The 15173-nt window shown below is 42.9% G+C and overlaps 1 protein-coding gene and 1 pseudogene across 1 annotated transcript; both read right to left on the bottom strand.

Moving 5' to 3' along the window:
- Positions 1-607: 607 nt before the first annotated feature.
- On the bottom strand, positions 608-1519 carry LOC101964053 (vomeronasal type-1 receptor 4). Its single transcript, XM_013363633.2, has one exon. It carries the CDS (start codon positions 1493-1495, stop codon positions 608-610), a length of 888 nt encoding a protein of 295 aa, XP_013219087.2. The 5' UTR covers positions 1496-1519.
- A 10441-nt stretch (positions 1520-11960) lies between these two features.
- Positions 11961-14981, bottom strand: LOC101963756 (putative vomeronasal receptor-like protein 4; annotated as a pseudogene).
- Between the last annotated feature and the right edge of the window lie 192 nt (positions 14982-15173).

The raw sequence follows: 15173 nt of genomic DNA, 5'->3' as shown, positions 1-15173 counted from the left end.
GATGGCACTGCATGTCGTCACAGTTTGAACGCATTCTTTCAAATATTTTATCAAATACCTCACCAGGATGAATATTTCTGAATATCTTTAAGTAACAAAGAAAACCACCCTTTCATAGTATATTTAAGTTTGTTTTTAAAGTAACATTGCAATCTACAATAATTTTATTCTGTAATAAAATTATTTTATTAAAATAATTTTATTTTATTTATAATGATTTACATTAGCTGTCTGCAAGAAGTGACATTCTTGGTTCAAGAGGTGAATATGTTTAGTAAAATTCTTATAATTTTCCAAAATGTTTTTTCTTCTGAATTTTACTAAAAGAAGTGGTGGTGTGAAAGGACAATCTGAGAACATTGGCCAGTATCTGAAGGCTGGCAGGAAGGAGAAAGGGAAGAGAGCTGGGTCTCGCCAGCTCCCAGTGACCTCTGTCAGCTCAGAGCTGTCCCCGCTCTGTGGTGTGAGAACACCCCTCTGTGTGACCCAGCTACTCACACCTGGTTTTACATCTCAAGTGGCAACAGAAAGCCACCAGTGATTCCCAGCTGACTGAAAGGATCAACAGGATACACGTTTTCTCAGTGACCCTCTCTGACCCTCTCTGTTACTGAGCATGACCACATTCAGCCAGGCGTCCGTCTCTGTGAATCAGCACAAAGGGGCTGATGACAGCATAGCCAAGGGTCAGAAACTCTTCCACACTTGCTGCAGTGGAATCCTTGTGTGAGCAGAAGGTTGTATATAAAGAAAGGAAGCAATCTGCCCAGTAAAAGGAGAGAAAGCAGAGCATCAGAAGGAGAACAGTGTGAGCAGCCTTTGTCTCAGGGGGAGTTTTGCACAGGAGCTTGGAGGTTTTAAGGTAGAGAACACTCTGGTGGTGCTTGTGGAGGAGGAAGACCATGTAGCCACTGGCCCCGCCCATGACACCCTGGAACACAGCATCTCGTAGGACCATGAGAGCAGCAAAAATCCAACTAATGATCCAGTTTTCTGATTGGAAAAAACAGTAGTTTTCACTTTTAGTAGTTTGTGATGTGTTCATGGTTCTGATACTTTTTATGTAAAATGGTAAACTCATGCTGATCAAGGAATTGAGTATCCACAAGAAGAGAAAGAAGGGAAGCAGGTGCCATGCAGACCTGGGCTGCAGCCTCCCCCACCTGGAGGCTCTGGGGCTGATGGAGATGGCCTGGGCCACTGTGAGGAGACTGGTGGTGCAGGTGGACAGGCCCCGGGCCACCCTCTCCAGGTGAACCACCACCTTACAGCCTATGTCATATAGAAAATCTCTCAAACCCAAAGCTGCTATTGTCTTTCTCATTCCCTTGGAAAGAAGCATGATAATATGTGTAAAAACCAAGTGGATGAGGTGTACAGGTTTCTTCTCTCTGTCTGTCAACATGCAGATGTGATTCACACTAACAAAGACGTTTCCCACAAAGCCATTCCTGCTAGAGACAAAGATGGCTCCCTTGACTAGGTTCAAAGTCATTTCTTACCTCCTAGGCAGAAAAATTTGTATGTTTTAAACACCCTTTTGAAGAAAATAACAGAATGAGAGATATCTGTACATATAATTTCATATCATATCAAATTACTGTAGTTTAATGAAAAGCAGGATTGACTGAGGTTTAGGAAAATGTGCCTGTTTTTAGTCAAGGAATGGTTCCTTTCCCTGTGGCACTGGGTCACTCCTTGCAGTCGACAGAGAACTAGTATTCAAAAAATCTAAATTTTCAACATCTTTTTTTTTTAGCTCCATACAAGTGAAACCAACCTCTGTGTTTAAACCCCTAACGTCCCATCTGTGTCCCCCCTTGGTGTGGCTTCATTAAAACCACAGCTCCTCAACCAGAATCTCCCCGTGTGCATTTTATTCTCTTCTATCAGATCTCATTATTCAGTTCCAAAGCTGTGTGCTGATGCGGGGCCACCTGCCACCCACCCCCCAGTGAGTCTACCTCTTGTCACCTTCGCCTCGTCCTCTTACTGCCTCTTACTGTGTTGGACACGCCTTCCTGTCTCTCACTGAGCTGGCCTCACTGTCTCTAGGGTAACGTCTCTTCCAAGTTTGATTGATCCCAGTACATTAATATGTCTGCATGGATCCATTTAAAAACGTCCCTGTGATTTCAAGGGTTACAAATGTTCAGTTAATTTTTATAGCCCATAATGTGAAGTCAAACTGCACATCTTTTCAGATAAGATCCCAATGGTTAAAGTTTCATCATTCAAAGACATGAGGGCAAGTCTCTTCCCCGAAAAAAATGAGGTCCTCACTGGGATGCGGTTGGGGAGGGGCCCCCACAACCGTGAATGTGCCTCTTCCTGGGTCTTGAGGAGAGGCCCGAGTCCCCACTGATGACCTCAGGGGCCTTTCAGGCAACCTGGGTCAGTCTGGATGTGGCGATGTCTACTAAAGGGGATTCCCACAGCAGACTGGCTGAGGGTTTGTGCCGTCTGGAGATGCAGGCAGTGTGTCAACTGAGAGTCTCCAGTAAAACCTTTGACTGTCAAAGTGGTTGGGAGATCTTCAGCATGAAAAGAAACCACTCAAGTCGGGTCAAGAGGACATTTTACAGCTGCTGCAGGACCTGTGGGAAGCGGACTTGGGTTGATTTTGCAGTCTTCAGTCCCACAGGGGTCAACAACAGGGCTGCTGTGATCTGTGTCTCTCTACAATGATTTTCAAACAAGCCTGGGATACAGTTCTTACAGAAAAGGGGAACTCCAAAGGATGCTGTTCCTGAAATCCCTCTTCCAATCTCCAAAGACCTAAAAAATTTAAAGGAACAATGACAGTAAGTCTAGCCTGGGAATTCCAGATTCATTTTATCTTGAAGGACACTGGCTGTTATGTACACTAGAAACCAGGGTAGGCTGGTGTCACCCAGAGAAAACCACTTACCTGCATGAAAATTCGAGACTAGTGCTCCTTGCTGCATAACAAAAAATTGGCATAAAGACTGTTGCCTCAGTTTATAATAAAAAACAGACAAAAGCATAGCAAGACTACTTAAGAAACTGCAGTGTTATATAGTAGTATTTTAATCTATCCTCCAACAACAGGCATATAATAAATGCAGTTTATTTGCACATGCGGTATCATACTGCCTGTGAGAATTGGGTCAGCTTAAACACGCATAAAGGATGTCTTCAGTGAAAACACAAAGCTCACAGGGACTTGGAATCACAGGGGAAAACCAGAAGATGTCCTTTTGGAAACACAGCAAGACACTAAAAACCAGGTGCAGACATCACATGTAAGCCAACAATGTTGACAGAGTCATAATGCAGGGTGACAGACACTGAGATTTTCCTAGAGGTGACAGCTGTTTTATCTGTTTTATCTTTATTGAGACACACCCAGGATCTCGTGGATGAATCTGAATCCTATACACTGAGAAATAATAGGTGTTTCAGCATCACTGGAGGGACATTTTCCATGGACCACTTCATCCTCCTGACCCAGGTGCATCACACTGAGTATCAAAGGAGTGAAGGCCCAAGGATCACAAACCTCTCAGAACTACGTTGTGCCACTGAACCAGAGTGAGATCTGTGCTTCTTAGGAAATGCCACCTGGCGCTGTGAGGACACTGGAACCCTCAGGTCCACTCACCTCGGTGGCCATGCGGCAGACAAGCTCCTTCTGACAGGGTGCAGCTTCCCAGGTCCTATTTGTACCTTCTGGATTGTGGAGCTCTTGCCACCTACAAATCTCCACCAAGACTGCACGTTCCAAAGTTGTCACTGTCAGGGAGAACAAACCCCTGCAGAGCCTCAGTCCCCGAAGTACAGCTTTCCCTCTCCCACTACAATTACTGTTTGTTTGCCTCAGATGTTACCTCAGTATTAATTAGGGCTTAATTAATTTAGCATAAGGATGTGCACGGAGCCAGTTTTCTGCACCTGGTGTTTCTGTATCCCTGACCTCCTTCTCTTCCCAAAGTTACACACTGAGAACCAGAATGAGGACAGCTTTTGAGAAACAGAATACATCCATTCCCTCCTTCTTCTTCAAGTCCTTTTTAAAATGTAGGATGTAATAAATGATGGCCATCAAGTCCATGGACTTGGGCAGGGCAGGGTCACCTTGCTCTACCTACACCAACTGAGGCCCAGGGTCTTTGCTATAAGTGGTTGCTTTATTACTTATATATTAATCAATAAACTGGACTCAGAAACTTAATTTTCTTATTCCACTTTCAAAATTCTAGTCCTGCCATTTGAAAAATCACGGGCAGTTGTGTCCTTTATCTATACCCATAGTGGTCTTTCTATCTATTGTCTAAGGTCAAGGGGCAAATAAATGTAAATTATTGTGGGCATCAACACCTGAAGCCAGAGAACCTCGCCCAGGATCAGAGGCCCGACACATCCACGAGGGCTCTGCTGACCTGCGCCCTGGGTCCGTCCCTCTTCAGGCTGCCTCACTGCCATGGAAGGGGGAGTCTGTCTCATGAGGGTCCCATCTCCTGTAGAGCTGAAAACTCCCTAAACAGGGGAATGACCAGATATAAGATAATGATAAAAAAGTTATCTAAACTTAAAGGTGATTATTAAATCTGATCTCCTGATGTCACCCCAGAGTTCTTGAACCTGCTGGTCATGGTCTCTTAATATCTGTTCCCTATGGTCAACTTTATTTTCGAGGCATTACAATCTGTCTTCCACAGATTTTCTTTATTTGTTTTTGTCATCAAGCTTTTGAAATCTAACATGTATTTTTGGCTTCTTTTTCAAGTTCACTCAACATGTGTCCTCTGCTGTTCCCTGAATCACCACCATTTCAAGAGAAGTCGCTGAAATCCATGTGCTACAATCACGTCGGAGCAAAGCCATGTGGTATTCAACCCACAGAAAAGGAAAACCTAGTTGATGCTGTCATCCATAGTCCCTCTAATCCAGGTGTGAACTAGTAGTAAAATTCTGGAATAGGTTGAAAATTAAATATTAAATATCATAGAATTGTCTCACATTATATGGGAGCTGAATTAGGAGGAGGGAGAATTGGGCCAAAGAAAAGAGAGAAAAAAGAAAGAACAGCTAAAATGAAAACAAGAATGCACACCAAGGCAAAATCCAGGAAAAAAAGAGACACGTGGGGGCTCTGAGGCCGTAGTAAAGTAAGAGGGGAAAGCGGGTAAGAGGACGGGGTGATTGAGCTGGGAAGACGGAGCAGAGAATGCAGCTGGCGGCTCCTCGGACACAATTATACGCAGAAGGAAATGGATTTCAATCCCTTTTCTTTTCTTCCTCTCTCCCTCCCCCTTTCTCTCTCCTCTATGGTTTTCTTTCCACTTTCTTTATTTTTATTGGTACTTCCTACCTAGACATAACCAGATGTCCCCTCTGGAAGGTCTGTATATGTCCACACAGTGACTCTGTTATGATTCCCTTTGGGTTTCTCTCCTTTCCCTTCCTCTCCCCCCATTCCCCTACTTCCCTGACCCTCCCTCCCTGATTTCCAGGACACCTGACCCTCCCCCGGGAACCTTCTATCTCCCCCTCAGCTCTGCCCTCCACAGATGAGAGAAGACGCAGCCTTGACTCTCTGAGTCTTGTTTGCCTGAGCCAGATGCTCTCCCTTCCCACCCCTTTACCAGCCATGCCGGGATTCCATTCTCCTGATTCATGGCTGAGGGAGCGTCATTGTGTGTGCACCACGCTGCCCTGTCCACTCCTCTGTTAAGGTCTGTAAACAAGTCATAATAACACCTGGTATTTTGCCAGGGGAATGTTAGAGTTCCTAAACAAGTCTGGATGGTGCCTGGCAAAATGCCAGAGGGAGTGGTTTGAGAAGTAACAAAAGCGAGCCATTAAGTGTGGAGATTCCTTATTGGTTGACTGATGTATCTAGTTTATGCTAATTAAGATAAGCTGTGTGGAATGTATAAATAGCTCTGTTGTCCTACAATAAATGGCTCCCTCTCCTGCTGTATCAAAGTACAGAAGTTATTCGTCACCCCCCAGCACTCCTCCACTCACAGGCTTCCAGGTTGGATCCACCGTTTGGCTATTGTGAATCCTGGGAACATGGTAATGGCTGGGCTGGTCTCTCTAGTGTGCTGATCTCAGTTCTTCTGGATAAACACCAAGGAGTTGGATGGCTGGTCATCTGCTGGTTCCATTCAGATTTCAAAGAAATCTCCGCAGCGCTTTCCAGAGTGGTTGGAATAATGTGAAGTCCCACCAACCGGGTAAGATAGACCTTTCCCCACATCCTCACCAGTGTTAATTATCATTTATACACTTGATAATCACCATCTGACTCGAGTGAATCTAGTTGGTTTTGATTGCATTTCCCTGATTACTAGAAAAGTTAAGCACTTTTTCATATATTTGTTGCCCATTTTTGTTTCTTCTTTTGAGAAATTTCAATTTAGTTCTTTTGCCCCTTTATTCTTTGGGTTATTTGTTTTTTGTCATCAAAAGTTTTAGATCTTTATCTATTCTGCATATTAACATCTGTCAGAGGAGTCGCTGGCAACACCCCCCCCCCATTCTGTAGGCTCTTTCTTCACGCCCTTAACGGGATCTTTGTCTGTGCAGAAGCTTTTTAACTTGATGGCATTCCACTGTCTGAGTCTTGGCTTGATTTCTTGGGTTTGAGGCATCTCGTTGAGGAGTTGGGGCCAGCACCTGTAGGATGGAGTACTGACCCTAGGTTTTCCAGCAGTTGCCAGGTTTCTGGTCTGATTTCTAAGTTTTGATGCATTTTGCTTTGACATTTGTGAGAGGGAAAAACTGGGACCTACTTTCGCTCTTGTATACATGAAGACCCACTTTTCCTAGCACCAGCACCATTTATTAAAAAGGGTGTCCCACACAGATCTTTGGCTTCTTTGTCAATATCAGACAGTTGCAAGGGGTGCCCCTGTGTCTTGTGTTCCTGTGTAACCCCATTCTCTTGCCTGATTGCTCTTCCTGCATTTCAGGATCTACACTGAAGAGAAGGGCAACAATGCTCCTCCTTTGGTGGTTCCTGACTTTAGAGGACTAGCTCTTGGCGGGAGGGCGCTGGCCCACCTCCAGAACAGTAGTGCAGTGCTGCAGCCTTCCCACTGTGAGGACTCAGACACCCTCTCCTGGAGCCTGTGTGCTCCCTCCAGGGACCTCACAGTGGCCGCCTCCTCTGTAGGCCAGTGGTGCTTTCCCAGAGCTGACCGCTGGTTTCCATGATTTTGGATTCACTCGCACTGATTCGGGTCCCCTACCTATTGCCTATTGGATGCAGCCTCCTCTCTAATGCACAGGCTCCCGACTCCGTCCCTCTGTGGTTTCAATTTTCTTATCCCCTGGCCTCACTGGCTCCTCCATCTGTGCTGCCCACCCACTCACTACTGGTGCCTCCCTAGGGAATCGGGGTTATTTCCACGTTCAGTTTCTGACTTCTGTGACTTGTAGATCTTTCTATGTTGACAGTTCAGTCTTAAGCTTCAGTGGGCTCCCCAGTTGCTCACCTCACTGAGAAGCCGTCTTCCGGCTTTTAAGTCGGGTGTTGAGGAAGGGCTGGGGCTGCACCCTCCTTCCTCCGCCCTTCTCCTGCTCCTCGTGTCTCCGTCTGACTCTACCATTGGGCTTCAGCAGAAGACAGATGGATCTTTATGAAACACAGTGGAGCATCACATCCCGGTGGAGGTAAGAACCGAAAGGCTTGCAGCAGACGTCCTTCTTCATTTTTTGCAAAGTGAAACAGACTCTGGCACCTAGTACTAAGCTGCTGCAGTCTGGAAAGTGCCTTTTTCTTGACAGCTGCCCACCAGGCACATTGGAAGCAGTCAGCTGTACTGGGTGCACATTTAGGAGTGGATCATCTCTCCAGTCATATTTCACTTATTTGGCTTTTTTGCCATTTTATCTCTCTTTATCCCACTGCTCCTTTCCACTGGTGGCATATGGTGACTGGATCTCTGGAGAGAAAAATTCAGGCAGAAATTAAGAGAAATGCAAGAAGAGTCAGGGAAACATGGCTTGTGCTGTTAGACCTGCATGTTTCCGGATGCCCCAGTCTTGAGAGGAACCCCGTGCAAAATGTTCTAAACCATCCTGTGCCCTAGAGGCTCCTTTTACGTAGGAGAGGCAGCAGGCAGCAGAACTGGGCAGTACTGGCCCACAGCAATCCAGGGGGCCAGGCCTGGACCTGGGGCAGGAGGGCGTGGACACTAAGCTCTGCAGTGTCCTCCTGTGACTGCCCTGCAGGTCATGAGCACTGGCCAGCTCCTCCACTTTAGTGAGCATTGGGGTGATACTTGTCTCTCTGGGTGACCAGCTCCTTTCTCCATGTACTATTATTTACTGAGTTTGAATATTCTCTTTACCTGTCTCAGGAATAACCGATGATCCTTTCCCATTTTGCAGTGAAAACCACTCACACTGTTGTAGTATCATCATGTTTGAAATAGCATGGAGTCCCACGGTCGTCATTTTTCCTTATTGTGACCTAAATACCTGACAAGAACAAGTTAGACTGACTGTATATCCTCTTCTGAAAAGTGACTGTTCAGGACCTTGGCCCATTTATTGATTTGTGTATGTGTGTGTGTGCTTAGCTTTTTAAATTTTTTAAATATTTTTTTTAGTTGTTGATGGACCTTTATTTTATTTATTGATATGTGTGCTGAAAATCAAACCCAGTGCCTCACACATCCTAGGCAAGCCTCTACCACTGAGCCACTTTTTGAGTTCTTTATAAACCCTAGAGATTAGTGCTCTATCTGATGTGTAAAGGGTAAAAAGTTTGTTCCGAGGATGTAGGCTCTCTATTCACCTCACAGATTGTATCTTTTGCTGAGAAGAAACATTTAGTTTGAGTGCATCCCATTTATTGATTCTTGATTTTAATTCTTGTGCCTCAGAAGTCTTACTAAGGAAGCTGGGGCCTAATCCCACATGATGAAGATTAGGGCCTACTTTTTCTTCTATTAGATGCAGGGTCTCTGGTTTAATTCCTAGGTCCTTGATCCACCTTGAGTTGAGATTTGTGCATGGTGAGCGACAGGGGTTTCATTTCATTTTGTTGCATATGGATTTCTAGTTTTCCCAGCACCATTTGTTAAAGAGGCCATCTTTTCTCCAATGCATGTTCTTGGCACCTTTGTCTAATATAAGATAATTGTAGTTTTGTGGGTTAGTCTCTGTGTCCTCTATTCTGTACCAGTGGCCTGCCAGTTTGTTTTGGTGCCAATCCCATGCTGTTTTTGTTACTATTGCTCTGTAGTATAGTTTAAGGTCTGGTATAGTGATGCCACCTGCTTCACTCTTTCTGCTAAGAATTGCTTCAGCTACTCTGGGTCTCTTATTTTTTCCAGATGAATTTCATGACTGCTTTTTCTATCTCTATGAGGAATGTCATTGGGATTTTGATTGGAATTGCATTATATCTGGATAGTGCTTTTGGTAGTATGGTCATTTTGATAATATTAATTCTGCCTATCCAAGAGCAAGGTAGATCTTTCCATCTTCTAAGGTCTTCTTTGATTTCTTTCTTTAGGGTTCTGTAATTTTCATTGTATTGATCTTTCATCTCTTTCGTTAAGTTGATTCCCAATATTTTTTTAGGCTATTGTAAATTGAGAAGTTTTTCTCATTTCCCTCTCAGAGGATTTGTCACTGATACAGAAATGCCTTTGATTTATGGGTATTGATTTTTTTTCCTGCTACTTTGCTGAGTTCATCATCGCTAGCAATTAGAGAAATACAAATCAAAACTTCTCTAAGATATCATCTTACTCTAGGCAGAATGGTAGCTATTATGAAGACATACAACAATAAGCGTTGCAGAGGATGTGGGGAAAAATCATACATTGCTGATGGGACTGCAAATTGGTGCAGCCAATATGGAAAGCAGTAAGGAGATTCCTTGGAAAACTGAATGGAAACACCATTTGATCCAGCTATCTCTCTCCTCTGTCTATAAACAAAGGACTTAAAAACAGCATACTACAGGGACACAGCCAGATCAATGTTTATAGAAGCACAATTCACAATACTAAACTGTGGAACCAACCTAGATGCCCTTCAGTGGATGAATGGATTAAAAAATGTGGCATATATAAACAATGGAATATTACTCAGCAATAAAAGAGAATAAAATCATGGCATTTGCAGGTAAATGGATGGCATTGGAGAAGATAATGCTAAGTGAAGTTAGCCAATCCCAAAGAACAAATGCCGAATATTTTCTCTGATATAAGGAGGCTGACTCATAGTGGGGTGGGGAGGGAGATCATGGGAGGAATAGACAAACTCTTGATAGGGCAGACTGTGCTGACTGTCTACTTTGTGCACAGAAGTTGTTTAGTTTGATGTGGTCCCACTTGGTAATTGAGCCTGTGGTTCCTTTGTGTTTGGTGTCATTTCCAAAAACTCACCATCAGAGCCAAAAACAAGGAGACTTTCCCCTACATTATGCTTCAATAACCCTATGATTTCAGTTCTAATGTACAAATTTTTATTACATTTTAGGTTGATTTAAGTGTAAGATAAAGGCTCAATTTCATGTTTTGCATGTGCATACCCAGTTTTGCCAGAAGTGTTTATTGAAAAATATGTGAGGATATCTCAGCATCCCAGACAAGCTTTGTTGGTTATTTCCCATAAATTAAATTTCAAAGTAGGAACTTCTAGCATTGAGCTAGAATCTGCAAGCACACTTGGAACCATCTGATCCAAAGGTCTCTTGTACCATGAGATGCACTTATTCACTGAATACAAAGCAGCCACAGTTACAATCATGTGAATCATCACAATTGTGTCAATTACAAAGGTCTTTGTCATTGACCAGTTGATCATAATGTCTGCAAAAATGAAGCAAATGAGGTTTCCAAGGTCTTACTTGATCTGTAGAAGGAGTGAATATCCAGGTTTTGTGAATAGAAATCTGATTGGATCACCAGAACAGGGAATTGTGGCTTCTCGACCATTCACATCTTTGAGCTAGTTTGCAGACCCAAGATCCCTGAATGATTGGCAGCAGATGCACATGAGTAACATGGCTAGGCAAAAGAAGGGCACTCTTCCCCAGAGAAACATGCTGTCACTTCCTAGGGTGGCAGGTGGTGGGAGACAATGTACCTTTGGACATTTCAGAGATTTAGGGACTCTGGGTATGAACTGACAATTTCTAGAGATTCAATACTTCATTGTGACCATCAGTCAGAGAGTTGGTGGGTCAGATGAGCAATGTAGTTTATCTCAGGTCCAAGGTTTCCTATGTGAAATCAACAGTCGTTTAGGACTCACTGTTGATTTGTAGGTAATATATGGTTTGTGGTTGCTTTTAAGACTTAATTTTAACAAACTGACAATGATGGGTTTGGATATAAAATTACTGAGTTGATTTTGTGTATGATCCTCAGTTATTTTAAATTTGTAGGTTTGCCTTTTTGATTGTGTTTGAGGAGTATTCAGCCCTCTTTATTTTAAATATTATGCAATTTTTCAAAGATGGAATGCATGTAATGTACACTTTTACTTGTTAAAAATAGATCAACATAAGGAATGGCTATTTCCTGGGTATTTAAGTTTGCTTTAAGAGCAACAAGGTCATCTAAAATATTTTTCATTCCTTATGTCTTACACAAATACATATATCTGCAAGATTGTGTCCTAGATGTGAAATTCTTGGGTCACACTGTGATTAGTAAGTGGTTTTAGGATAACTTTCTAAATTGTTCTTCTGCATCCTCTGCAGAAGTGCTGGTAGTGAAAGAGCCACCTCACGTGCCCGAGAACATCAGGCCCTCCTGAGGGGTGGCAGGAAGGAGAACGGAGAGTTGGCAGTGATCTCGGGGTCAGTGTGGAACTGTCAACAGCTTTGTGGCCTGAGGATGTGCCATTGTGTAAATGGGCTTCTCTTACTGGGATTTGAAACACCACAAACCTAACAGTAATTTCAAACTTGTTTATGGAAAGGACCAGTGAAGTAGATATTTTCTCAATGCCTGTTTCTCTTACTGAGCACGCCGACACTTAGCCAGGTGTCCATCTCTGTGAATCAGCACCAATGGGCTAAGAATTGCATAACCAAGGGTCAGGATTTCTTGAGCAATTCTTGCTATAGAATCATGGTGTATGAAGAAATTTGAATATAAAGAAATAAAACAATCTGCCCAATAAAAGAATAGAAAACAGAACATCAGGAGGAGGATGCTTTGAGCAGCCTTCACCTCACGGGGGCTTCTGTAGAGGATCTTGGAGGTCTGAAGGTGGAGCACGTGCTGGTGGTGGTTGTGGAGGAGGAAGACCATGTAGCCACTGGTCCCGCCCATGGCACCCTGGAACACAGCATCTCTGAAGACCATAGGAGTGAAAAAAACACATCTGATTATCCCACTTCCTGGTAGAAAATAGCAGTAGTTGTCATTTGTACTGATTTCTGATGTGTTCAAGCTGCTGATATTTTTGATGTAAAATGGTAAGTTCATGCTTATCGAGGAATTGAGAATCCAACAGAAGAGGAACAAGGGAAGCAGGTGCCATGCAGACCTGGGCTGCAGCCTCCCCCACCTAGAGGATCTGGGACTGATGGTGATGGCCTGGACCACTGTGAGGAGACTGGTGGTGCAGATGGACAGGCCCCGGGCCACCCTCTCTAGGTAACCCAGTATCTTACAACCAACATGGTACAGAGAATTCCTCAAACCAAAAGCTGCTAATGTCTTTGTCATTCCCTTGGAAAGAAGCATTATGATATGTTTATAAAAGTCAGATGAATGAGAATAATGTCTATAGATTTCCTGCCAGTGCCCTTCAAAATGCACATATAATTCAAAGAAACAAAGATGTTCCCCACAATGCCCAGGCCTGTTAGAATGACAAGAAGTCTTACAACACCTTCCTGGGAACCTTCAGTATGAAGGTCCTGATGTAGATGGCCAGTTATTAAGATGACACCCTGTTCAAGAGGAGGCTCTGGGCCAGCCACAGAGCTACTCGGTTCTCAACTTTGAGATTCAGACACCAGCTGCCCAGGAGGCAGAAAGTTATGAGCCCAGTCTGATAATCATAACTGGGCTTCTCATACCTATGAATTTGGTTTTGCTAGTTTTAAAGAAACTTTCTCACAATAGCTGTTTTGATCGTTATATGGGTACAATAAATGTGCTGAGCTTGTTCTGTGTCACTATCTCCTTACCAGGGATCAATGAACCAGGGAGATGTAGCTTTTTCCTATTTGTGTGTCTATTTGTCTTTTCTCTATACCATCATTGCCCAGTCCGGTCATCTAAATTAAGGGCTGTGCCGATCCTGACACCTGGCTTTTTAGATTTCTACAGTTTTGTAGTATATTTTTTAAAATATTTATTTTTTAGTTGTAGTTTGACACATACCTTTATTTTTATTTATTTATTTTATGTGGTGCTGAGGATCGAACCCAGGGCCTTCCACAGGTTAGGCGAGTGCTCTACTGCTGAGCCACAACCCCAGCCCTTTTGTAGTATGTTTTGAGCTCTGAAGGAGTGTAATGTCTCCTTTTTCATTCTTTTTTTTTTTACATAAGATGGGTTGGACTATGCTTTTAATTCTCTGAGGAATATCCAAATACTTTTAATATTGAAAAAGGACCATTGATCCCAGCCACAGTGCACACATACTATCGGAGCCATGTTTCCACACCCAAAGTTGTTTTTTACCTAGTTCCTTGAAAACACTTATTATTTCTTATCTCCTAGCTAAGAACAATCTAACAGCTGTGAGGTTCTGTCTTCTGGGAATTTTATTTGCAGCCTCCTGATGGCAGTGATGTTGGGTGCCTGCTCATACATTTTGTGGACATTTGCACATCTTCTTGGGAAAATATTTTTCAAGGGCCTTGCCAATTTTAACTTCCTTAGTTATGGGTTGTTGGTTTTTTGTTTTTGGTTTTTTTTTTTTGTGGCTATGTACCAATGTTAGTGACTTACATATATTGGACAGTAAAACGTTACTAGTCAAGGATTTCAAATGTGGGTCTCATACCATTGCTGGCTTTTCAATGTGTTGAGTGCCAACTTTGTGTGCAGAATGTATTTGGTTTGAAATAGTGTCACTTGGTAATTTCTTCTATTTTTTCTGATTTGGATGTCATACATAAAAACTCACTAAGTAGCCAAAGTCAAGGAGTTTTTCCCTATATTGAATTTAAGGAGTTCTACAATTTCAGTTATATTATGGAATCTTTGCTAAAATTTGAGTAGAGTTTTGTGTATGGTTTAAAGTTAGGGTCCAATATCATATTTTGCATGTGAGTATCTAGTTTTACCAACACCATTTGCTGAAGAAATTTATCAGGATAGCTCTGCATCCTAGATGAACTCTGTTGGTTCTTGGCTATCAGTTCAACATCAAATTGGGAGGTGCTAGCACTGAACAAGAATCCCTGAACACAAAGGGAACTATCAGATCCCAAGCACACATGTGCCATTTGGTGACACTAATTCACCAAGTGACAGTGGCCATGTTTACCATAATGAAAAATAATCAGAACTCTGAGACGCAGAGAAATTTTGGGCATTAATCAACTAATCATGGTGTATATAAATGGAACATATGGGAGTTCTGCCCAATCTTTCTGGATCTGTAGAAGTCAAAACCTCAACTCTTGTGAGTGGAAATCTGAGTTGAATCACTAGAACAGGGTTCATGCTCCTCCATTAACGCCCATTCTGGAGCCAGTCTGCAGATACAGAGCTCCTTTGTGGATGGAGATGCTCATGAGGGACCTTGCTGCACTGCCAGAGCACACTGAATGCTCCCTCCCACTATTCCCAGTGAGACCTTCATGGACCTACATTGATGAGTCATAGAATGACTCATCATTGGAACAAGGGAACCATCAGACATTTCAGCAATTATCTGACACTGGTTCAAACTAAGTATAATTGCTGGAGACCCCAATTATTCCTGCATCCACCAATAAAAGGAGGGATTTAGTACGTTTATGATGAGTGAAGTTTTCTAGGGCCCAAGATCTCTTGTATGAAATCCACCATCAATTAGAAATGGTTGAAGACTGAGACCTGATGTATTCTTCTGGTTACTTTCTAGGTATTTCTTGTTCTAATTTTTAGCAAAAATAGGTCTGTGTGTACCCATTGCTGTGTCAATTCCTTGTAATAAGGTCTTCTGGGTTTCTGTATATGGAAGTTTATCTCACAAAATTAGAGGACTATCGGTCATCTCTG

This window comes from Ictidomys tridecemlineatus, chromosome 8, assembly GCF_052094955.1.
Source record: "Ictidomys tridecemlineatus isolate mIctTri1 chromosome 8, mIctTri1.hap1, whole genome shotgun sequence".
Lineage (NCBI taxonomy): Eukaryota > Metazoa > Chordata > Mammalia > Rodentia > Sciuridae > Ictidomys > Ictidomys tridecemlineatus.
This window is presented reverse-complemented; position numbering and strand designations above follow the sequence as displayed.